The sequence below is a fragment of the Seriola dumerili genome, unplaced genomic scaffold (genome assembly GCF_002260705.1).
Source record: "Seriola dumerili isolate Sdu_G_001 unplaced genomic scaffold, Sdu_1.0 BDQW01000008.1, whole genome shotgun sequence".
Classification (NCBI taxonomy): domain Eukaryota; kingdom Metazoa; phylum Chordata; class Actinopteri; order Carangiformes; family Carangidae; genus Seriola; species Seriola dumerili.
This window is the reverse complement of record NW_019174263.1, coordinates 506,710-532,436: the sequence shown is the minus strand read 5'-3', so window position 1 is coordinate 532,436 and position 25,727 is coordinate 506,710. Positions and strand designations below refer to the sequence as shown.

The following is a 25,727-nucleotide window of genomic DNA, read 5'->3' as shown; positions in this document are numbered from 1 at the left end:
TAAAATAAACTCTTTTAAAGTCTAGCTCTAACAATGGCAACACTGACACATTGAGCAAACTGGATACACACTTGTAAACTCCAAAGACCAATGCATCTACGAGCATTTGTTTTGTACAGAAGCATGTGCACAGTGTAAATCAGCATACATTCAGCTCTGTCATGTAATAAATATATAAAGGAAAAAAGTTACAAAAAACAAACTAGCTGCTTGTCACATTCACAAGAGGGGAGACCAATCCCTCAACTCAGGGGGTCGAGGGTGGGGTCTAGTTTCCGGCGGAGGTGGTCACGCAGGGCAACGGGCCGGTCCTGTAGCTGGCCAGGCTGGATTTGCAGGAGTGCAAGACTGCTTTGAACAAGAGGGGGAGCTGCTCCAGAGGGACATTCACCAGCTTCCCTGGAAACCAAAACAACCACTTTAGTTGAGCAATTAGCTAAGCTTAGCCTGCTTCACATTGGCATGCTGTGAATTTGTGAAGTAATTTGATAATGGATTAGATACAAATAATTAAATAATTGCCAGATCTGGCAAAAACTGGTGCCCAAAGAATATACCACAAAAGAGTCACGTCATATTCACCACTCTTTTTAAAACAAATACTGTTTTCATTCACTCATTAGTTTCAATCGTTTCTACTTTCAACCAGCATGGGGACAGATGAACCCTTTGAGCTGCAGGAGGGTTTTCAGTATGACACATCAGTGCAGGAAGTGCCAAGTGTCTGTGACAGGAACTTAACATGGATCAAAAAACAGCAACGTTGAAGCAGCTGGGATTAACTGAGTTACAACAGTTTCTATTGTAAGAGAAGCTGAGAGCCAGAAACACTGTGGAAATGTACAATATTGCAATTTTATCAAGACAACTGATACAAACAGAGGATGTTTGGACCAAATTAAAATGGTAGATTAGAATTAGAATTCCAGGTCTGTCTGTACGGCTCAGTTTACACCTGCTATTAAAATGCAACACACCACATTAAAGGAAAAATGCAAGTTCATGCAAGGTATAAATTTGTTGTGATCAGATCTGCCTGACGACTTCTGGAGTTAGTCTAGCTAACTTCTGAGTGCTCTGTGGTATTTTCAGTCAGAGCAGGAATGATGATGTCCAATCACAATGCAAGCCAAAGTGATAAAAAGTTAAAGAAAGAAGAACAGTTACAGTGACTGGTGCTTAACAGTGTTTTGGGGTGACAGCACTGTCCAAGCAAACACAGACAGTACCTACAGAAATAGGTAAATTTATGAAGACAGGTGTAAACACAGAGGCAGGAGCAGATGGTTTATTATCTGGATAGAGAGTTCTTTTATAGTACCAGGTGTAAACAGGGTGTTTCAAATGAAGGTGTAGGCCTCATGAATAGAAACCTTCTAGAAGATAAGGTGGAAGGAGACGAAGTATATCTGGAGTTGAAAGCATTTAAAGGCAGCCGTGTTCATCATAACAAAGAACAGAGAGGCTTAAAGGTTCTGTCTGTGAGTTTCCTCTGCTGCTGAACCTGGTTTCTGGACAGAATCAGGTGGTGGAAGAGCTTCAGCCATTGTTGTCTTTATAATACAAGAGCTCATAATACTTCCTCAGAGCAGCTACATCTTCAGGACAGTGAGTCGCTCTCAGAAAGTGACTAGACAGGCTGGGGCTACCTGGTTAGCATGCTAACTTCGGGAGACGGGCCAGGGCTATCTGGTTAGCATGCTAACTTCAGGAAAAGAAAAGATGTGATAGTGACAAAAGTTAACATTGGTGTTTGTCTCCATCTCTGGAGACAGATGTTGGTGAGTAAAGGAATGAAGTTTGATTGTGAACTAACAACGATTCTTCTAGACTGGTCAGTAAAAAGCTGCTAATGCTAATGTTAGCTGTGTAGGAATAGCAAAAACACATAGCTCTTTTAAATGCAGCATAAAACAAAGCGACCTGTGTTCTCGACAGAACTTGGAGGCCTTACCTGCGATGCAGCGGATCTCCGGTAGACACATCATGATCTCAGGGAAGCGTTTGGGCTGGTGGGGGTACTTGTACTCAGTGTAGTCCTGACACACATACCAGTAGCGCTTGTTCAGCTGCTCAAGCTGGGAGGTGTTGGACAAGCCTCTGATATCTGCAGTGATGTGAATGGAAGGGAGAGAGTCATGTGGGGGACACATGGGGGGTCAGGAAAGCTTGGATCCAGTATCATTAGAGCTTGTGCTGTTACCTTGATTGAGGAAGTTAATGGCTTTCATACAGGCGTACTCCTCATTACTGATCTTCAACTGGTGGAACTTGCGGAACAGATATATCAACCTCTCCATGACTTCCATCCCGTCCTCGCTGAAGCTGAGGGGTCACACACAGGCTGGGGTTAGGGTTAGCAGCATTTTAAAGATAAAACTGAGTTTTAGTTTTACTCAGATGAAGTGGAGCAGCGCGTCAAAAGAATGTAAAATCCCCTTAAAACTATTATCTTCTGTGCTTCAGTGAACAGGCAGAAATGAGGGAGGATCAACTAAACGTCTTCCTGATCCCACCACTTTGTAAAAGAAACTTTAAACTCCACTCATTGAGCCTCAGTTCCCTGTGTTTCTGGCTCCCACGGCTCTAATCTCACTCTGTAAATCACACATTCACTCCTAAACTAGAGGCAAATTGAACGAAGCAGCACAACAACACCGTATATTAAGAGAATGTGGGTTATGAGGTCAGATAATTTTGCTCTGATTTACACAGAACAGAAACCCCCCGACTCGCTCTACCTGACGTGGGACATGTGTGTATTTCACAGGTGAGGCGGTGCTAGCCACAGCTCTGTCCTGGGGAGTCCTCCCTTTCACGGACCACTTCACTGGCCCTCAGCCAACAACAACACACTCAGAGTCAAACCCTCTGACATACTGAACTCACACAGAAGAACGTCTCGGACAACGTCTCGCCTGCAGAGAACCTTTCATTCCTGATATGAAATGTCGAATTGGCAAAACTCCTGCAGGATTCCTGACGAGATTTATGAATTTACTCCTTAGGTATCAAATGACAAGACATTGATCCTCAATAGTATCAAACCAATTCAGTCTGTCTTTAAAGTATCGAAGTTTGATCCCCAGCCGGGAACACACTGCAGCTCTGTCTCTCTATATAGAGTTTACAGGCTAATCCAATGTTGGATTTCTCTTTATTATTATTTAATTGATTTATTTTTGACAGAAAATGTCTCTAAAATGTCTTTGTCTCCACATGCAGCTGCTACAATTGTTAAAAAATATATTCATATTTTTTCATGTCTGTATCATATTCAGATTCAGGCTAGAAATGTTGCTGCTATGATGTCACAATGACATCGTCAGGTATGTTTCTGCTGGAGACATTGTCACAGTGAAAAGCAGGTGAGACCCTGAATCTCTAGATCACACAGACAGTGTGTCGCTCTAACCCGTTAACATTAACCGAAGTAAAACCACAACGTTCCATAGCTCACATCCAGTGTGTTCCTCATCTCATAAAGTTGCTATGAACATGTTAGCTAACAGTCATCTACTTGCACATCCAGCAGACATAGAGCAACGTTAGCTTTAAACTGGAGTTGTGTTCCTGTCCACCAGCTTCTGAAGGAAACATCAGTGTCTTTAGCTGCTAAAGGCTCTAAAGGATCTGCTGTTTGGTGCTGAGCAGGTTGATGGAAACTCTGAGACTGAAACAAAACAGGAAGGCTGTGCGCCATAAAATCTAAACAGTTATTAACTTAAAGATGCTAAACAGCTCAGTAGGTTCTCTGTAGATCCTTCACCACCTTGACCTTTGACCTGTATAGCTTTAAGTGAATGTACCTCCAGTGAAGTCAAACTCTACTTATGTTCTTGTTTGATGTTAAAAACTAATTGTAGTTTAGGGTCATGATTCTAACTGTCCTTCCTGTCCATACCTAAAAACAACATGGGGAATAAAACACTTGAGAGCAGCTCTAACCAAACTGTCTGACCCTCCTCCACTCACCCCTGCAGCTCGTCGTCAGACGGTGTGTACTTGGCGGTGACGTCGGCCAGGTCTCCGAAGATCTGGGCACTGTAGATGGTGAGGCAGGAGAGCAGGATCAGCTCCTGCCAGGTGGAACTGAGCAGGCAGGTGTAGTCCTCTATGGAGAGCTCGCAGAAGAACGGCAGCTTCTTGATCCAGGAGATCTGACGGAATAGAAGCTCGTCTGCCAGGCGACACAGCAGAGCAAACAGCTCCACCTGTGTCACTTTGTACCTGAGAAGCACACAACAGCACGGGATCAGAGACAGCTGTGTTATATGTGTCAAACAGATGGGGGGACGTTTGACTGATGCTAAAATGACCCCCCACCCATCGCTACGTAACTTCACTTTGTTAAATTATAATTGTTATGCAATATAATAATAAATATCATATTATTATAATATAACATGTTTATTATATTAAATAACACATACTATTCTGTCATAACACCACCACACTATTATCATATTATTCTACACTACTTTATATTATATTACATTTTATACTATCATATTAGCATTTTTTTGTAGTAAGATTTATTTATTTACTTTATTACATTTATAGGATAGGATATCATATAAATCATTTTTTTTATTATATTATTAATATCAATTATTAATATCATTAATATCCACTATAGTTTCCTTTTATGAGACAGGTGTAAACACAGAGGCAGGAGCAGATGGTTTATTATCTGGATAGAGAGTTCTTTTATAGTACCAGGTGTAAACAGGGTGTTTCAAATGAAGGTGTAGGCCTCATGAATAGAAACCTTCTAGAAGATAAGGTGGAAGGAGACGAAGTATATCTGGAGTTGAAAGCATTTAAAGGCAGCCGTGTTCATCATAACAAAGAACAGAGAGGCTTAAAGGTTCTGTCTGTGAGTTTCCTCTGCTGCTGAACCTGGTTTCTGGACAGAATCAGGTGGTGGAAGAGCTTCAGCCATTGTTGTCTTTATAATACAAGAGCTCATAATACTTCCTCAGAGCAGCTACATCTTCAGGACAGTGAGTCGCTCTCAGAAAGTGACTAGACAGGCTGGGGCTACCTGGTTAGCATGCTAACTTCGGGAGACGGGCCAGGGCTATCTGGTTAGCATGCTAACTTCAGGAAAAGAAAAGATGTGATAGTGACAAAAGTTAACATTGGTGTTTGTCTCCATCTCTGGAGACGGATGTTGGTGAGTAAAGGAATGAAGTTTGATTGTGAACTAACAACGATTCTTCTAGACTGGTCAGTAAAAAGCTGCTAATGCTAATGTTAGCTGTGTTTTTGCTCCACCTGTGTCACTTTGTACCTGAGAAGCACACAACAGCACGGGATCAGAGACAGCTGTGTTATATGTGTCAAACAGATGGGGGGAAGTTTGACTGATGCTAAAATGACCCCCCACCCATCGCTACGTAACTTCACTTTGTTAAATTATAATTGTTACGCAATATAATAATAAATATCATATTATTATAATATAACATGTTTAGAATTATTATATTAAATAACACATACTATTCTGTCATAACACCACCACACTATTATCATATTATTCTACCCTACTTTATATTATATTACATTTTATACCATCATATTAGCATTTTTTTGTAGTAAGATTTATTTATTTACTTTATTACATTTATAGGATAGGATATCATATAAATCATTATTTTTTTTAAATTATATTATTAATGTCAATTATTAATATCATTAATATCCACTATAGTTTCCTTTTTATGCTCTCACAGAAGACAGATACAAACGACTACATCACATAAAAACCTTGAAAAATATACACACACACACACACACACACACACACACACAAACACACACACACACACATATATATATATCATAGACACATACCATACACATATATTCTTTTCATTTGTACATCTCTAAAACTGTTTATTGTCTTTGCTGTCATCTACATGTCTGTCAATTATATATAAAATTGTAAACTATCCTTAGGGTTGGACCGTCTATCTATCCACCAGTTTGTAATGGTGGATTGTTCCACTAGGTGGCTCCTGTCTGTTTCCTGGTTCTGTCACACTGTCATTAATGAACGCTACGCACGCACGCACACACGCACACACGCAAAGCTGGTTAAAAGCAGAATTGGAGTTGAATTCATCTGAGGAATAAACAGAAACAACACTGAGCATTTAGAAGCTTCTGTGAGACTGAAATAAACTGACCAGACAAACTCTCATCAGCCAGTTTGTAGTTAAAGACCTTTAGTAACATGACCATCAACCCAGAACCATATACACTGTGTATGTGTGTGACATGTTCTTACCCATCTTCTATGAGCATGGGTGTGGCCAGGGGTGCCAGGTCCTCGGCAGCCACCAGCTGCACCACCAGCGGGTGGGACTGTGGGTAGAGGCTGCGGGGCTGGGGAGCCAGCAGGCCGGACTGGGCAGCGTAGCTGAAGAGGTGAGGCAGGAGCTGGTAGTGTGTGGACATGGAGGTGTTGATGTACTGGTCCCTGAGGGCCGCCGTGTAGCCGTTCATTTCCACAGAGCGACTGGACAAACACACAGAGGTCAAAGGTCACACAATTCTCTTTTTTTGTCTATATATCAAAGGAGCAGACTGAGATTTTCCCTCTGTTTCCTGTGGTTGTGCTATGCTAGGCTAAACACATCCCAGCTTTATGACCATTAACCTTTATCTAGGACACTTTTTCATCAACAGTTTCTGCAATTTTCTGTCTTAGAAACTTGTAGACTAAACTTTTCAGCTGGTGTTGAAGCTGCATACCAGAGCTGAGCTGCTCAGGCGTTCTATTGTTGTTCATTTCTGCTCAGATTTAATTTGATAAAACAAGTATTCCTCCGAATAGATAAACCTCATATTTATACAAAAAGAGACTCAAATAAATACCGTCATGCGAGTATCTAGACAATATTTGTCCTTGATGAGTTCAGATAGACAATGCACTGGTCTCCATAGCGCGAGCAGCAGATAGTGCTGCACGTTCTTTGTTTTTGCTATCATCACAGATGTGAGGAGCTGCATATTCAGCCATTCTGAGGCTGATGAATGCCGTAATTTAAGTCTGGGTGAGACAGGAAGGAGGTGTTAGACTGTCAGGGCCAGCTCATTATCTCCGTGATGGGCCCGGTGCCGGCACTGAGTGATGAGATGAACGACTCACTTGGATGACAGAGTGGAGGCAGGAGATGGCTGGTTGCCCTCTGAGGCTCCGTTGCTGGGAGAGCTGTGGTCACTGTCGCCGTTGTTGCCCCAGGTGTGCTCTGGGGCGTCTTCCTTGAACTCCTGCCCCGACATGATCCGCTCTATCTCCTCCTCTGTGATCTACAACAAACACAGATAGAGGTTGGCATTTTATTTTGGAGTTTAGAGCACATCGTGATGTGACCAGCCGCTCTGTGTGTGTGTGTGTGTGTGTGTGTGTCTCAGTTCAATTGATCAGCATTGACGAGCTCTGAGCTGCTTCTCACTAAAATGTTGAGGAGCAAGGACACAGTCACACAATGAAACAGGGAGCTGCAGAGAAAGAAAGGAGGCAAAAAGGTGTGTATGTGTGTGTGTTGACTGACTGCTACACACACACACACACACACCTAAAACAATAGCAGCCTTGCAGGTCCATGCAGGGAGAAAGCACCAACAAAAGCCATTTTGAAAAGCATTAGCGAGCAAGAAAATGTGGTGTCTTGTATCTGTGGCTTGGGTCAATTCACTTTCATTTCCATCAATTCAGCACGTACACCGCAGCAGCAATTCATTCCATATTAATGACAGAGAGGTCCTCCTTTCATTAGGGTTTAGAAATAAAGCCGTCTTTTAATGGAAGCAGGCGTTTCTGTGTCTGTGTTTTTTTGACTTGCTGAATGGAGCTGGAATGAATTGACCACATCCCTCCCATGAATAGTGGCTCAGTGGTACTTAGCCTTGTGTCACCCATTCTCCTGACCATTTGCTCTCTCACCAGTGTTCATAATGAAGCCGGCGATGAATAGGGAATAATCAGCACTACGTGGTTATACTGATGATATAACAAGGTCAGGACTCACTCTCATTACAACCTTCGTGAGTACACCTACATCATTAGCATTACAGCACTCCAGCTCTGTGTTATTTAAGTAAAAGGTTTGTGCAGTAAATGCATTCAGGGTAAGTGAGCTAAGTCTGAGCCTGAGCCACAATAATACATGTGTGAGCAGGGAGGAGGTCAGAGAGGGTCACCAAAACAACATTTCTGCTGATAATTGAACGTGAAGTCAGTGATTTACCTGAACAGGCCCGATGCTTTTGTTCCTGCCTCCTGGCATACCGTCCTCCCTGATCGCTGCAAGACAAAGACACAATTCAGCTACGGACAAAACATGAACCATGACACTGTGACAGCTCTGCCCAGTGGCTGCAGCTCATCAGACTTCCTCCGTTTCCATGTGCTGATTTCTACATGTTTCTCTCTGTTCTCTGGGACTCGTCTGTTAAAAACAGACTAAATCTATTTCATCCATTCCATTGAATACTTGGAGAGTAAATCATAGAAAATGAGGCCTTCAGGGTGGAGGGGCCGGAAAGGTCAGTTCATGGTTTTGTCCACTGGGGGGCAGCGTATACATATAACACAAAGACTCTGACTCTGTGAGGACAAAGACTGATTTGGTAGAACTAGTGTGTTTCAGCCACAGCTGTAAAGGTAGAGCACATCTGGAGGTGTGAGAAAAATTCAGTAAATATATTTAACCTGGTTAAAAATCACAAGCTCAGGGTCCAGGTGACAGGAGAGGGATCAGTTTGGGCTTGTTTCAGTTTTTTAAATATAGTTTTTGATTTAGTACAGGTTTAGTTTTAGAGGCTGAATGATGTAAATAAACAGTCTGATGACTTTTTAGTCATTTTTCAAACCCATGCTCAACCGATTGTTAGAGATCAGCTGAGACATTTTTAATTATGATTTTAAGAAAAAGAGATATTAATGGCATGAATACAAATTTTCAGTGATTTAAATATACAGTACATTCAGATATGTGCTCACAATTATCACTATTTTTAAAATATGCATTAAGATACACAACCAGGTAGACAATAAGATGACGATTTAAACACTCATAACTGCAGGTTAGGAAAGAGTTTAAGTAAAACAACCCCTCACCTCAGTCAGACTTCTTATTAAAATGTTTGAATTGGCCTGTTGGTATCAGTGTGTCCAGTTTCAGTCTGTTCTGTAAATTATTCTGCACAAATGGGTGTGACATCTGAAGACTGTGACACTGATAATATTGGTGGTAATATTCAGCAAAATCAAATTTAAAACGAGCTGTGGACAAACATCACTCTACCCTGAAACAAAGCAGCGGCCACAAAAAGAAAAGTCTGATCAGGATCTACAAGACTGAACTCCAGCTGGAGGTGGTATTTGATTAAATGAATAATTAGGAATATTATCAGATTACTATTTTCATAATTGGTTAATCTTTTAAGTTACAAGCAAAAAAGCCACATAGAGAAAACACATAAAAACCTTAATGCAGATTGTTGACAGTGCATTTATGTGTGGTTATACTGAAACCTGAACACCTGCGACGCGTCCACACTTTACCTTTGCGGTTCATCCCCATCTGCAGACATTTCAGCAGGCGACAGTACTGGCAGCGGTTGCGCTGCTTGCGTGACATCTCGCAGTTCTTGTCACGGCTGCAGCGGTACACGCGCTTGTTGCAGATGCTGCGCTTGAAGAAGCCCTTGCAGCCCTCGCAGGAGATGATGCCATAGTGCAGGCCTGTGGCACGATCTCCACAGATGAGGCAAGTTCGCTGGTCAGCTGGATCATCTGCAGAGGCAAAAACAGGAGAGAGGAGGGGGGAGGATTTAGAACTGTTTCCATCATACTTCTTTGCACTAATTCATCCACACCGTGAAAAAAAAAATAGTGGGTGCAAAAACCTTGCTGAAGGCACAAGTTTTTAAGTGAGATCATGGGGGGTGGTTGGGGCTTAAGTGCTAGCCAGGCGCTGGCTAATCCAGAGGATCCTTAAGATCCAACTCTCATTTTGTTAAAGTGGAGGTGTAGCAGGCATTAGGATGGAGAGTGGAGACGTCTGAAATGTTTTATTCAGAAGCAGAAACCTGATATGACACAAGTGATTTGTTTACAACCTCTCGCTCCTCTCAACAACCCTGACATCACATGAAGACGTTTTCTAGTTGGACACAGAGACATATCACTGTGTCTGAAATCTGCTCTGTCAATTTCAGTAGCTTAATCAGTATCTTCTTGTACCTTCTACTTCCACACCAGTCTATCTCTGCACAGATGTTTAACCTACACCTTTTTTGCTGATCACTCCAAAATGTGAAAAGTTGTTAAGACAGGAATACATGAGGGCAGTAATTTGGAACACATGTGAGGAGGGGGCTCGTGGCACAGGAAGTTGTGTGGAACAAGATTTCCTGAACAAAACACATTAAGAATAGCAGTAGCAGTTGATTGAGTGCTGACCATGAGAGATGGAGACATTAAGAGGAGAAGAAAAGAAGAAAATGGGCCATAGTCTTAGAAAGTGATTCACAGTGACACATGGACGTGTGGGAGAATGTAGAGATGTGACAGACTTGGGAGATGATCAAAGAGAGATGGATCCTGCTCAGGACCTTCCCTCTGAAGCTGTTTAACTGAAGGTGCTCTCAAACTGTAAATACAGCAGTCTGAGAGGAGCGACTGAAAATCTGTTCTTAATCCTCCTTCTACCTCCAGGCCACATAATGCACAGAATCAAACTCATGATTAAGCTGATAATTAAGTCAGTGCATATTCACACTTATTCTCTGCAATGATGGTCTGAAGCTTTACGACACGCACGCACACACACACGCACAAACACACACACACACACACACACACACACACACACACCAACACAACACTCACACACACACACACACACACACACACACACACACACACACACACACACACACACACCTCCTGCTAACAGCTGGTGAGGAAGAAGATGGGATGGAGTCCATGGTTACAGCAGCAGCTCGGCTCAGACCGGCTGCAGCAGGAATGTGGTCTCCTGCTGATCTGTATCAAGGCTCCACTGGAATCAAACATCAGGACCATATGATCATGATGATGACCTTAACACTGACCTCCTATAACACTGTCATTCACACCATATTCCTTATTAAAACCTGGCACCGACATTACCCACAATGCAACTTGACCATCAACAATTCACTCAGGGGTAGTTAAAGCAGTACTGCAATGTCACAACCATGGGACTCATGTTTTGCACTTCTAATTGTGTCCACCATTTGGCGCTAGAAAACAGGCACCACACATGCTTCATGTTGCTGCACATCAAGTGTAAATCAAATGATGATTGTCTCTCAAGGGTTACTTCCTGTATCCAGTGGGTGGCGCTGTGACCATGACTTCATATTAACATGCAGATGTCTTCAGTGTGGGACTGTCATCAAACATGTGAAGTTTGGGGCAGATTGGTCAATGTATATTAGAGTTATAACAACAACTGTTTAATGGTGAAACATCAACATTTGCTGCGCCACCACAGCCACGCCGCTCAACAAGAAGTCAAAGTTTCCACAACGAAGCATGGGGGTGTTCTGCATTTTCTGACCAAGTTTGGGGCAGATAGGACGAATTATACTAAAATTACAACACAGTAACACAGTGGTCTAACAACCCCTTTTCAATTTCAACATCTGCCCTTTGTTACTTTAGCTGAGCTAGCTGCAGCAGCTCTTACTACCCAGCTTGTGGACTGTCAAAGAAGCATGAAGTAAATTTGAGCTGTTGATGTTGGAGCTACAGTCTGAGGTGATCACCATGACACCAGCAGCTTCTACCTGTGAAGAACAACCAGAGGATTCGGAGACACAGTAGGTCTGAGACTGTGGTCCAGCAGGTTAATGCTGCCTGCTGAGCCTCAGATTTACCTACACATCTGATTAATGTAAGACTCCTGAGGACTGCAGCACACTGCTCCACACAGGCACCATCTTTACCCTCTTATGGATTCTGTTGTTGGAAAACCAGTAATGGAGGCAGATGAGCAGCAGTGAGATGATCTCTGCTTTGTTTACTGAAATACTATTTTTATGTCATACAGACCGTCTTATATAAAAACAGTTATTTTCAATAGTGATCAATCTGTTTAATATATTTTAGATTAAAGTTTCCCAGAATCAAAGGTATTAACCTGACATCGACAGATCATGTTCACCAAATTTGGTGAGATTCTGTCCAGGAGGTTTCAGGTACATGTTTTTGGTATTTTTTGGCACCCCCTATGGATCGGGATCAAAAGGCTTTAGTAGACCGATTACCAAACATGGTCTGAAGATATTTACCAACACTTATGATGACTGGACAAATTGTTACTGAGTTACGGCCAATTCACTGCTAAACCCCGCCCCTTGTGATCTACTGGTCAATATCTTGAAAACTAAAAAAGATATCAACAAAGCTTTATACAGCTGTTAATGAGCTTGGTCAACTGATGAATTACAGACAGTTTGGTTCCAATCAGACCTGGAGGAGATGTCAAAAATGTTTTTCAAAAAATTTTAAATGGCTGACTTTTAAGGTCCAAGAGGCTTTTTTGTAGAGAACATTGAGCTGGACCAGTGTAACAAATTTAATTCAGCTCTTCAGCTCAACATAACATACGACATCCTTTTTGAGAAATGATTTAAAGACGTCACTGACTCCTCGTCAGTGAGTCTTGAACCCGTTACAGAGTGAGGACGAAGCAGCTGCAGAGTCTCACACAGGTGTTAGTGTTTTCCCTCGTGGGACTTGAAGAAACCTGATACTGTGACCCCCCATCACCCATCATTGATTAAAAGGTGTCGTGTTTTGACAATAGATAGGCCGTAGTAACATAATCTTTAATATTCAAATGAGAAGGCTTAAGCCTTTGTGTGTGTGTGTGTGTGTGTGTGTGTGTGATTTAAAGGGGCAGCTCATCAGAGCCATGTGACTGAGCTGAGAGCTAAGCCTCCCAGAGAGAAAGGGGGTGGGGTGGGGTGTGTGGGGGGTTCATAGCAGCCTGCAGGGTTCATGTACTAAAGGTAATTAGAAGGAAGTGGGAGACCACATCGCATAAAGCCTCTCCCAGATAATGAATGGTGAATAGAGGACTTCTAAAGTCCAGTGACAGATTACCATTTAAATGCTGTGAGCTTTAAGTTTGCTGCCTGCAGGAGACTGTAGAGGCGGCCATAATGTGTAACGTGTTACACAGCTAGCCCCCCCTCGCTCGAGATGAGAGTTTAACTGTTGTGGTGATTCATTCTCCACAGGATGGAGGTTAAGTCAAGGCAGAAATGAGGCACCTTCACTTGGCCTTAGCCGAGGTTTCCCCAGAGATGGGCCAACGTCCACACTGCTCGAGAGAAATATAATAAACTTTTTGAGGATGCAGTGTGACCTGAATGCATCATAAAGATTATAAACACAGTTAGAAGAATATATATATATATATATGTATAGTTTATTATATATAGGCAACTATTGATTGATCAATAATTTGCTCTGACTGTATACTAAAGGTTACACTTGTTTATATTGGACCTGAATCGTTTTATAGCAGTGTTTTTTTTTTTTTTTTTTTATCTGTTGCACTATTGTGCAGTGAGTTTGTCTGAGTAAAGTGATTTTCAGCTGCTAAGCTTCAGAGCAAAGCAGAGCGACACCTCCGTGAAGCCTGAGAAGAAAGACCCAACAAACTTTTCTGCTTGTACTCATCCTCCTCCTCACACAGCAGACATGCAGCTACAGCTAAACTCCACTCTGATGTTACTGTAAATAACGACAGCACACACCCTCACCTCCTCAGACAACCATTTGTCAGACCATGTGCTCATTGAGAGAAGACATTAAAACCATATATTTCATTGCCCCCCTCCCCCCCTGTGAAAAGCCCAACTTCCTTCCATGAGTCAAAAACACAATGGCTATTAGCTGCCTCCACTTGGGCTTATTTGCCAAATCTCTCACCCTGTCTTTCAAGTGCATGGCCACCATATAAACAGGCTGATTCACACGTTCACACACTTGATCTCAGCGTGTCACGTCCTATGACTCCTCCCCCTCCTCCTGCAGATGACAGTTAAATATTCATGACATTTACAGAAAGGTTTCACTGTAAAACTTCAGTCTGCAGCACGTCTGACCTGCAGCCTGAGGCCGTCTGGAATCAAACACTCACATCGTGTACAACACTCAAGGAAATAATGAATACATTTTCTCACTTTACCAAGTGGATAAGAGATGTTTCTCTACAGTAACACAGCAGAAGTGGAGGGGATTTAATTTCTGCTACTCACAGAATAAAAAGTCACTGAACCCTTTGAATGACCTGGTTTTGGTCATAAAAGGAGTGACCCCTTGGATTTAACAGCTGCTCAGACCTCCTCCTTCCACCAATAACCTCAAACCAGCTCTTCCAGCAGACCTGATGCTCCTCCTCCCTGCTCCACCTGTGGGAGAAGGTGTTCATGTCTGTCTGCAGAGACCTGTTTACACCACACACAGAGCTGATGTTCCTGAGCATGATACGTGTCTTTGTTGTGAGGCCTGGTTCACATCAGCTGATGTTTCTCTAAATGTTTGAGTGTTGTTTAGAAGTCAAAGTGTCTCTAAACCTCCAGTCTGGTTTCACTGACTGACTCTAGGTCTGATACCCCTGACTCCAGTTAGCTTCTGTTCACACACTGTTTCAGCTCCACTGTGAATGTGTGAATGATGTTTTCAGTGTAGACACATTAAATAGATGGTGTGGTTGTTGATTGTAACTTAGATGAAGATTTCATCATATTTGAAGACAGATTTATACATAAATGGAGGGTTAAGGGTTCACCGATAACACCAGCCTTACTCTGGAAGACCCACAGAACACCTTGTAAACAGTTTTCAAAGGGACTACCTCATTAGACAGTAGTTCAACTGAAAAACCTCTGATTATCTGAACTAACTGGGACATTGTTTCTGGACATGCTGCTGTGCTGAGTGGCGATAAGAGGTCTAACCAAAAAAAAAAACCCAAAACCATCCGAACGGTCATATACGACTGTAGGTGAGCAAGAAACATGTTGTTGACCCTTTACAAACAACTGTAGCCACTTGGGTGCTACTCTGTGTAAAATGAATAATCAGTCAGGAATGTATTTGGCAGCTTACTTGGTGCTGAGACACTTAGTTCAGAGGTTACTGAAGCAAAGGTCGAGACCAACTGAGGATCAGCAGGATCCTCCTCTGGAAACAGTCTTGTGGAGACTGACCAGTGAAAAAAGCCTCACGGGTCTGTACAAGCAGTTCATTTAGTTAAGTGACACCTAGTGGCTGTAGTGAATGTGACAAGAGACGATGACGTAGGACAAAGAGCGACAAAGTCCAACAGACAAAGTGTTAGAGAGGAGGTCAACAACATGAGACCCGTGTTCATTTCCTGTTTCAAACTTATGATGTTATGATGATGATGTTCATGATGTTCACCGTCATGGGGAAATGAAAACAGCTGCATGATGTCGTTTGTGGCTCTGGAGCTTCAAATAACCCTGATGATGTCACACCTGATGATGTCATCAGGGCTATGTGAGCTGAATTACTACAGCATTACTAACTACTAATGTTGCATTATGGGAAATGAGGATTTCAGCCTCGGGTTTTAAATCTACCAACTTTATAAAAATGCTAAGCTAAATTGCCTAAGTTCCCTTTCAGTGTGTTTAATATTTTATTACTGTAAAATGATTATTGAGTCTGTGAGTATCACTGATTTAAACTTTTCAAACTTAGATTGTTGATAAATTGAATTACTTATATAATTGCGTCAAACATGCTGCAATTATGCTGTTAATTTATTATTAACTGAAAGGCTGTTTTTTGTTATAAGAAGTTGTGACGGTGAATCCCTCCACACTAAGAGCACTGCTTCATTTTTATCTCCACCCTCTTTCTCTCTCTAGCCTGGGTAAAGGAACCCCCGATGCTCTCACACACACACACACACACACACACACACACACACACGCACACACACACACACGCACACACACACACCCCCCGAGGACCCATTAAAGGCTGCATTGTTTCCCAGGGGTCAGCCTGGGTTTCATTCCAAACTTTAATGCAAACCAGGAAATGCAAGTGGAGCATTTAAAGCCCCAGTCAATGGCAAAGACAAACAGTGCTCTTATTTCCAATTGCATCCAACATGTCCCGGTCAGTGTTCACTGCAAGCTGACTGACTGGGGGAGGTGTGCATGTTTCATCCCTCACACGGATCATATGAATGAGAGTGAGATGATTTTTGAGGATGAAATCAGCTGAAGTGACTCCTTCATGCCCCCCCCCCCAGCAGCTTCATGCTGAGAACAGAGATGTATCACAGCCAAATCTCCCCATTGTCCCCAGCCGCCACACACAAAGGCTGATGTATAGTGTAAAGCGGCTCTTTGAGTGGCTGACAGAGCAACAAGGCGTGCCACTGAAGGGTTTCTCTTCAGGTTTTGTCCTGGGCTTTCCATCACAATCATGCCCAGCTGAGACAGGGAGCGGGGGATGGAGGAATGTGCTGTACTTTTCCACTGCTAGCACCCCTCCCCCCTCCCCTCCCCTCCTTATCTCCTCCTCGCCTCTGAAACTTATCTATCCTACCTGGGGATGGAGCATTTTCCCCCCTTCACTATGACTGGTATGTACGAGGCATTCCAAGACCCTCTGGGACTCTGCAGATCCAACATTCCAAGCAGCCCACACTGTGATGCTAATCTCTGAAGTTATGTGCATGCAATTGTAGATTGGGCTCATCCAGGACACAAAGGCAACCTGTTGACATTGGTGTCTTGATAATATACACCCCAGCTTAGAGGCTAAACCATTAGCATTGAATAATACCACACCAAAGACAAGCTATGCATTAAATGTTATGCTAATGCCATGTGACGCTGCTTTGTTAAATCACATGGGGAAAGGCCTCGACTGCAGGAGTCTGCCCAACTGTCTCAGAACATATTTTATCGATTCAATTTAAATTCAAAATTCTTACATTTATACATCTGGACTGATGTCAATGTGCTTTTAACTACTGATCTATCCTTAATATGACCAGCTGAATTAATAAGTATCATTAGAAATTTTATATACCAGCACCAACAACTTTTTTCATTAGCTTAGCTGTGATACATAAAACGTGTTTTCATTTAACAAACAGAAACCTAACCTAACCTAATAAATGTTGTTTAAACACACAGTCGTCTCAATGAAACTGTTTATGCTTGACATTTTTTATTTAAATTAAAAACAATCTGATTAAAGAATAAGTAAATCTAATCTGTGGCACATTTATGTCAATACCATGAAGGATTAAAGTTCAATACTCAGCTTTTATTATTACGCTAACATTTTTCTCTTAAGCAAATCCAAAAACCATTTTTTAAATCACTGTTTGTCTCCACAGAAAAAAACTGTTAAGAAAGCTACAAAATCATTGGTATCAATTGGTATTAAACTACTTTCATATGAGGTGTTGAATGACTGAAGTAGTTAGCTTTACAGCTCTGGATTCAAAATATTTTAGTCAATTTATTCAAAAATAGAAAGAATAAAATATGCTCATTAATGACTTTTCTACTTTGACCGAAGTTTGCATGTTGTGTTGTGTAATCTGTTTCCGGTAACTATGTAAGATGACCTCACTATTTAACCTCTGCTTAAAAATACAGTCAGCTGACACTGATATGAACCAGGTAGTGAGTTTTACAGTTTGTGCTCTCTGATACAGATTCATACAAAAGTGATGTTAATGAATGTTGAGCCTCCCTTGTATTAGCGTGGAGGGGGGCAAGGGGTGGGGGTGTGGGGGTCCTCCTACAGAGCCAGCAGCTCAAACTCCCACTGAAATAAGTCATGAATAAAAGAGCAAAATACAGTGAATGAAAACTGTGGAGCTTGTTTTGTCTCAGATGTTCTTATCAACATCTGCTTCTTTAAAAATGAGCATAAAGACAAAAAGTACATTTGCAATGCATCAGATAAGTTTAGCCCTGTGTGTGTGTGTGTGTGTGTGTGTGTGTGTGTGTTTGTGCGTGTGCGTGTGTATGTTTGTGCTGGGGGGAAGGGTGCAGGGGCAGTTGAAATAACACACCCCTGAAAGACAAAGATCTGCAACATGATGGACTTGATGGTTTGGTTTGACAAGGCTGGCCAGGGAGATGGATATGTTTCAGTCAAATTAGAAAAAAGCATGCATGCATGGAATGAGCAGCTTCTCTCATTGGCTATTTATAGACAGGCATTACAGAGTCACAGGAGTCCCTGACCTCCCCCTCTCTTACTATTGATCATCACACAGCTTCTGCCCCTACATCTAAATCCAAATAAACAACCTCTCACACTCCCTCTGTTCACCTCTTTGTGCTTATCCTCAGCACAGATACATGAACAGAGTTTTTCTAAAACCCAGAGCTATACCAGAGCTGGGGCTTCACACAATGTGTTGACTTATAGGAGCAGAAGAGAGGAGCTGGAGCACAACCAACATGGCTGCTGGCTGGGGGATTAACATGAGGGGGGAGGGGACCAATACAGTATCATGGTTCCTCCACATGCTACACCAAAGTCCTTGAAGGAAAATAAATGAAGGACACAACAAACTAACAGATATAATTTCACTTTAAACGGCCAATTAACAAGTTAGCTCAAAACTGATGTGAATGAGCGATCAATAAACACAGAGATAATCACTGATCAGAGAACACAGAACAGTGATGAGTAGCTCAAACACACACACACACACACACACACACACACACACACACACACACACACTATGTGTGGACCATATCTGAAGAGCCACAGAATCACATTCCAGAGTCCTGCAATACAAGGGGAAAGAAGGAGGGAGAGAGGGGGTGGCTTGGTGGGTGACTTGATGGGTGGGTGAGTGCTTACAGTGCGATGTGGTGTGAAAACTGCCAAAATAAGGTTATTTTATTCCTGCACTGAAGATAATTCATGCAGCCAAATGATGCAGCAAAAGAACGAGGAGCTAAAAGCAATTTGTGGAGAGATTCATTCACTGAGTTCAAGGAAAGACTGACCACGTATGAAAGAGTCAAACTACACCTCCATTCAAAAACAGGACGGAGATAAAAGCAAGACAGAGCCACAGAGAGAGAATTAACAACATGTCAAAGATAGATTCTCCATCATATGAACACTAACCCAGAGCCACACAACACAGATCAATGTGCATGCTCACCAGCGCTCTGAGATATGTGACGACTCCGACAAAAACAAAGCACTTGGAGACAACACAGAGGATGCAGTGAAAAGCTGGAATATTTATCACCAAGCCTCAGAGTAAAGTTTAATTCCATCAAATGTAGCATCAGTTCCATCAGGCTGCAGAGAGCTGCCTGTATCTGGAGCTTTTCCATCAACAGTCATTTGAAGGCAGAATAATGAGCTGCTTCCTTCTGCTCAGACTGGCTGATATGAAGCTGTTTGACGTATTAACAACAAACTAATCAACAACAAAGAAACAGAAATCAGCTTCATCAATCAAACTCACAGAGAAAAACACATTCTAAGCTTCATCACATACAACTCTCCTCTGCCTCCCACACATGATCATGTTGAGTTAAAGTACAGCTCAGTAACAGAAAGCTGCAGCCTTCCTTACCTTCCCATGTATCCATCTCATGCTTCTCCCAGTCTGCCTTGACCCCATTCAAGCTGGACCCAGCTAATGAAAAGCCACTGGGCCTGGTTGTCTCATGACTCTTTTCTTTCTCTCTCCCAGCAACCTCTTTCCTCGACAGCCTGCCCCTCTCTGACCACAGGCAGAGCCCAGCCTCACCACTGGTCACTTTACTGCCTGGTCACATGACCGCAGAGTTCAAGCCCCGGGGTCACAGCTTGGCTTGAGGTCTAATGACAGCCAGGGGTTATCTGAGTGGAACTGATAGTCCTATTTTCGCTGCCGTTCAACAATACTAATCCCCCCTGCCCTCACCAGAATTAGCATCCCCTCCCCTCCACCATGCCTGTGGCACTTCTGAGAGGACTAAAGTGCATGTCCAAGCATAAATACAGGTTCAAGCTGACAAAACACACAGACATTAACGAATTGAAGCACTTAGTGCAGCAGGGAAGAGGGTTGAAGGTAGTTTCACTGGCTGGTTACAAACTGAGCACAGAGGACAGTCGGGGGGCACAGGTGGCTCCTCCTATACATTCATCTAAATGTGAATAATGCTAAACCTGCATATGCTGCGGCTTGTCAAACATCGACGCTAAATCCCGCCAACCATCAGCTGATGTAACATCAAAGGTTTTTGTTTCACTTATATATATAATATAATATCTCTGTTCTTTGATCTTATCACCACACTGATGTTTCATGGTGACAAGAATATAAAGAGTAGAGATTTGTTTTACTTGTTTCAGAAGATGATGATCAATCATTTAACAGTCAACAGGAAGTGAACTAAACTGTGTCCATGTGACCACACATCTCTGGTTCGATTCCCGTCAGAACAGAACTTTTGTTGCATGTTGTCTCCTCCTGTGAAGTCTGAAGAATGATCTAAAAAGAATTGTTTAAGTTTCAGTTTCAATCAAGACTTTGTTTCTTATGTTTCGACTTATATACAATACAATAACACTACAATACAATTTACAATAACTGTGGCTCTTTTTGATGAATCGTTTTTATATTTCTCTAAGTAGAAGAACAGAAACAAAGCCTGCTCTTATAAACACAAGTTCTAGAAATCTTTCTCCTTCTTGTTACTTGCACCTTTGACTTGAACCTGTCCAGTTCAAATTCACCTGCAGTTGAACTGAATTTCAAATGTTCCTGCATGTGAGCGTGTCAGCATGATTGAACCAATATTTTTACGCCATGGTGACCAGCCTGAAACCTGTTAGAGCTGCAGAGATGTCTTACCATCCAGTGTGTTCTCTTCCTTCATCCCCTCCAGTGTTCTGGCTAGGGGAACATAGCGATAAGTGTCCAGTATTTGACCAGCGTGCCCCCCCCCCAAACTTTACTGCCTCCACCTGATGCTCCTTACCCAGCAGCCTCCTCTCTACCTTATCCTTACTCCACTACTACAGTGGTCAGGCCAGTCATGATCCTGCAGCCAGTCCCCATACAGCCCACCCTCCTCTCAGATCCACCCTTCTAATACCTCCTGTTCACTCTCACAGCAGCACCCCCACCCCCAGGGCCCAACCCCCCATGTGAATGCTAATGACCTGACCACACTAAGTCACATATAAGAAGCTTTTCACATTCAAACGTAACACAGAAGCACGGCTCATGTTAATGCATAGAGACAGAGGGAGAAGTGAGATGTGCCGCTGGGCTGGGGAGGGACAGCAGAGACAGCAGCTGAGCTGGGAGACAAGGTGGAAGTATATGCACATATGGAAGCTGTTGGTCGATCAGAGGGAAGATAATAACACGTATGATCATATGTCAGTGTGTCTGGTAGGGACGTGTGGTAGCTGGACATGTCTTTACATGGCGATCTGAGCATTAATTTTACTCACAGCGCACCAGGAGTTTACACTGTGGACAGTAAACTGACCGGAACCCACCTCACACGCAGATTTTCAGGCTGAGATTCTTGCAACTTGTTCTGCACCATCACCACTGGTACATGTCACCCTTGACCTTAAAACCTTTCCTCCCATGTGGCAAACATGAACAGCTTAATCAAACATGTTGCCTTTAACCTTGAAGTCAATCGGAGCCGGGGCGGCACTGAGGCTCTGCTAGTCATCTGCTACCATGTGGCCAGAGGCGCCACCTGAGAGTCACACCTGGGGCAGCTTACACCCACTGGACAGTAACAATGCTACAACACTGCAACACCACATCTTCTACTTCACATCTTCACCTTCTCTATAATAACACGTTTCTATTAAATAAAAAGCACATTTGATGACAGTAGATGTCACTAATCAATAAGTCTGAATCAAAACATTGATACGCATTAAAGGTGCAGGTATATTTTACTCAGGTGTTCTCTTGACTTGTACTGTGATACCAAAATAAAAGCCACAATTTTAAAGAACGTCGTCTGTATTTTTTCAAAAAAATATTTACACTTTAAAAATGTTCCACTTTGAAATAGTGTCTGCTGAGCTTTCTCTGCAGCTTTGGACACAGACGTCAACAAATCTCAACAATACGTCATCTTACTTAATATTTGGGTCGAGCGAGCTGATTGGCTGATTCATGTAAACATGTAAATGTATCAAAGCAAAAGCCGCATTCACTCGTCTACCTGCAGCGGATTTGGATCATAAACGTACAAAACCATTCACTTATACATAAATGGACATAAACTGCATCTGCACCAGAGAGGAAGTTTATTTAAACAGTCTTTGTCACAATCCTTTCAAAATAAAACATGTTTGTTTAACTGAGTGTTGATGTTTTCGTGTGTTTTTTTAAAGGCTTGATATTGACTTCAGCCTCAGAAGTCCAGACTTGATCAGGGTCTGGTTTATTCCCTTTCCTCTAGAACTGATGAGAGACATGACGGTCTCAGCCTGGACACACACACACGCACACGCACACGCACACGCACACGCACACGCACACGCACACGCACACGCACACGCACACGCACACGCACACGCACACGCACACGCACACGCACACGCACACGCACACGCACACGCACACGCACACGCACACGCACACGCACACGCACACGCACACGCACACGCACACGCACACGCACACGCACACGCACACGCACACGCACACACACACACACACACACACACGCACACGCACACACACGCACACACACGCACACACAAAAAACAAGCAAATGCAGGTACACACACACTGCAAAGTTGTTAGCTGAAATGCTAATTTGATTCAGTGTTGGGGCTGTTGTGTGACTTGTTTTCTGCATTTGCTTAAACATTGAGTAACAAAGGGCATGTCTTTTGTTTGAGCTCCCCTCCCCCCTCTGCACACTGTCACAAACCTCTCCACTGTTCAGACAAAGAACTTCAACAGGCCATAGGTCACACTGCTCTTCTCTACCAAATACACAGACACACATACATTCTGACCCACATTTTTATTTTCTGGCTTTTGGAATTGATTAGGTTGGCTATTTTTAAATATGTCTATCCTAATCACTCTTAATAAATAAACATGCCCTCACAATAAAAACAATTGAATCCATTTTGGATTTTATAAAAATGTTTTCATTTTGAAAGAAAACGCTACAGAATAAAAAACTGGAAATGTTTTGTATTTCTGACTGATATATCACACCGAATGATTAATAATCAATAATTGACAGTTACTGACTATCTCTCTGTCAATAAATTGATTGATTAATTCAGTGATTCCCAACCTGAACGGTCACAAGATCATTAAAGAGAAGACAGAAATTATATTTTTCTTTATTTTTTACCTTGAATTTTGTCTTAAACTTGTTTTTATCCTTCAAATAAAGAATCTTACTGTCACACCTCATGTCCAAACTGTGACCAGGAGATAAACTGCTGATGGATTTCTTTTATGGGGTCAAAATGGCAAAAAAAGTTGAGAACCACTGAATTAATGGGCTAATTTTTTTAAATAATTCTAATCCTAATTGATTGTCTGTTTATACTGGATGATATCAGGTGAAGTGTCAGTGAGTATATCCTGTCTGGTTGGTCTCTGCTCTGCTGTCAGGACTCGTCACCTCAGAAGCTGCTGCCTCTGTTTGTTGCAGCTGATTGCAGCTATACGGGAGCTGAATTCAGTCCAGTCCCACAGATTAGATTTACAGTGATCGATCTCACAATCATAAGATGCATTTGCTTTTTGGAGCCCTGATGAGCAGCAGATTAATGCAGCTGTTCTCTGCCTGAACTTCCAAAGGGCAAATAAAACTGAAGTGACCTGGCCAACACCTTGGGACTTAATGACCTCCAAAAACAGCCATTCACACAGTATCATTGATCAGGTGTTTAACTGTCTTACAGTGAAGAATTATCAGTCAATATTCCACTCTTCTGTTTCCAAATAGTTCAGTCTGATGAATAAAAGACTTTGGTGTTGAAGTCTAGACAGAAGAGTGTTTCCCCTTCTCTCACAATCAGGGATGACTCATTTTTAACTATTACACAGTCCAAGCAAAAGAGTGGAAGTCCCATTAAATTCCTGTTTGCTGACAGTGTATGAAAAGGGTTTTGCTGGATTAACCTGACAAACCTGCAAAACTGTGTTGCTGGGCCCCTGCTGAACCCCTCCTGTCACTACCATGTTCCCATGAAGGGAACCGTTATGGGAAATATCATACTTTTATCAACACCTTTCTCTTGTTAGTAATTTCAGTATGAAGCGTTAGCACTAATGTTGGTCTGTACGTCATTTTTGAGATGTCAGGCTAGCCGTTTCCCTTTGCCTCTAGTCTTTATGCTAAGCTAAGCTAATTATCTCCTGACACTATCTCTGTACTAAACACATACTGGATAACTGATCAAGAAACCTGTTGCATGTCTTGCATCATTTTTTAAAAGGTGAAATATAATATTTTTGATAGTGATGCACCAAAACTAAGAGGAAATAAAATCAAAGACTTTTGTGTTGAAAATAAAATGTGTTTATATGCGTGTGTGAATGGGGCCCAGTGAGCTGCTAGCTGCTGTGCTAACTGTTTAAACATCTGTCTCGACTCATCCTCAGGTTGTTGCTGCTGTCAAAGTGTCAAAGTTTTCATGTGAGATGCTTGCATCAGAGATGGTGTTTTCATCCTGGAGCTCAGTGTAGCCGCCGTGTTTCTGGTTTAATAGCTGGACAGGTGACAGGTGTGTTACAGTGTCTGAGTCTGAAAGACGTCACAGCAGAAGGGGAGAAAGTTAATGACTTCACTGGGTGTTGTGTTTACATCATTGCTGATCAGTATAAGTTCAACTGCAAAGTCATGTGACCCAGGTGTGAATGAAAATGTAATTCTTTTCCATTGCTGACAACAGCCTGATGTAGCAGGTTTTAGTGGGTTCTTTTACCAGTAGAAAAAGGGCTTTATAGAGACAAACATTCACAGTCACACTCACACCTACGGACTTTTTCGAATCTCCAGTTTACCTGCTTATGTTTGGACTGCTGAGCACCTGGAGGAAACCCACACAGGTATGAGGAGAACATGGACCGCACAGAGAGGCCTCCGCGGGCCGTCAGGTTCAAACCCAGAACCACGTCCAACAGGTCAAATGTTACATCTCACGACTGTGAGAGGTTCACTGCCCTCCAGTTACTCTAGGATCAAGTGTTCTTATTTCCTTTTTGTACTGTCCCACAACCTCTTCTACTATTACTGACCGATCTCACAGAATTCCTTTCACTCCCTGCTAAAAAAAAAACAAAACAGATATGTATATGTGGCTCTGCTACACTGTGTGACAGGTGAATGTTTGAATCAACAAATATCCAACATCAGGATATAATTCTGGTCAGTTGTCCAGAAAAATACACCATCCAAGACATGAAGGCAAGTCAGAGTTTCAGGTTGATTTGTCCCTGTGTCCTCACAGTGTCTCCTTCTCTTTCATGTTTCTGCCTCCTCACGTCACTTCATCTTATTTCTCTGCACGTCTTTGAACGCAGCATGAAGCGTGTTTTATGAAAGTAACCATGGATAAGAGCATCACACACATTAGAAAAATTTCATTTTATCAGTTA

General features: G+C 42.4%; 1 protein-coding gene across 1 annotated transcript; it reads right to left on the bottom strand.

The window, feature by feature from the left end:
- Positions 1 to 268: 268 nt before the first annotated feature.
- On the bottom strand, positions 269 to 19,713 carry nr6a1 (nuclear receptor subfamily 6 group A member 1). Its single transcript, XM_022746650.1, has 9 exons — positions 19,698 to 19,713; positions 9,581 to 9,811; positions 8,262 to 8,317; positions 7,160 to 7,320; positions 6,296 to 6,526; positions 3,976 to 4,230; positions 2,204 to 2,325; positions 1,955 to 2,107; positions 269 to 399 (listed from the first exon to the last, which is right to left on the bottom strand). Exons 1-9 carry the CDS (start codon positions 19,711 to 19,713, stop codon positions 269 to 271), a joined length of 1,356 nt encoding a protein of 451 aa, XP_022602371.1.
- Positions 19,714 to 25,727: the final 6,014 nt, after the last annotated feature.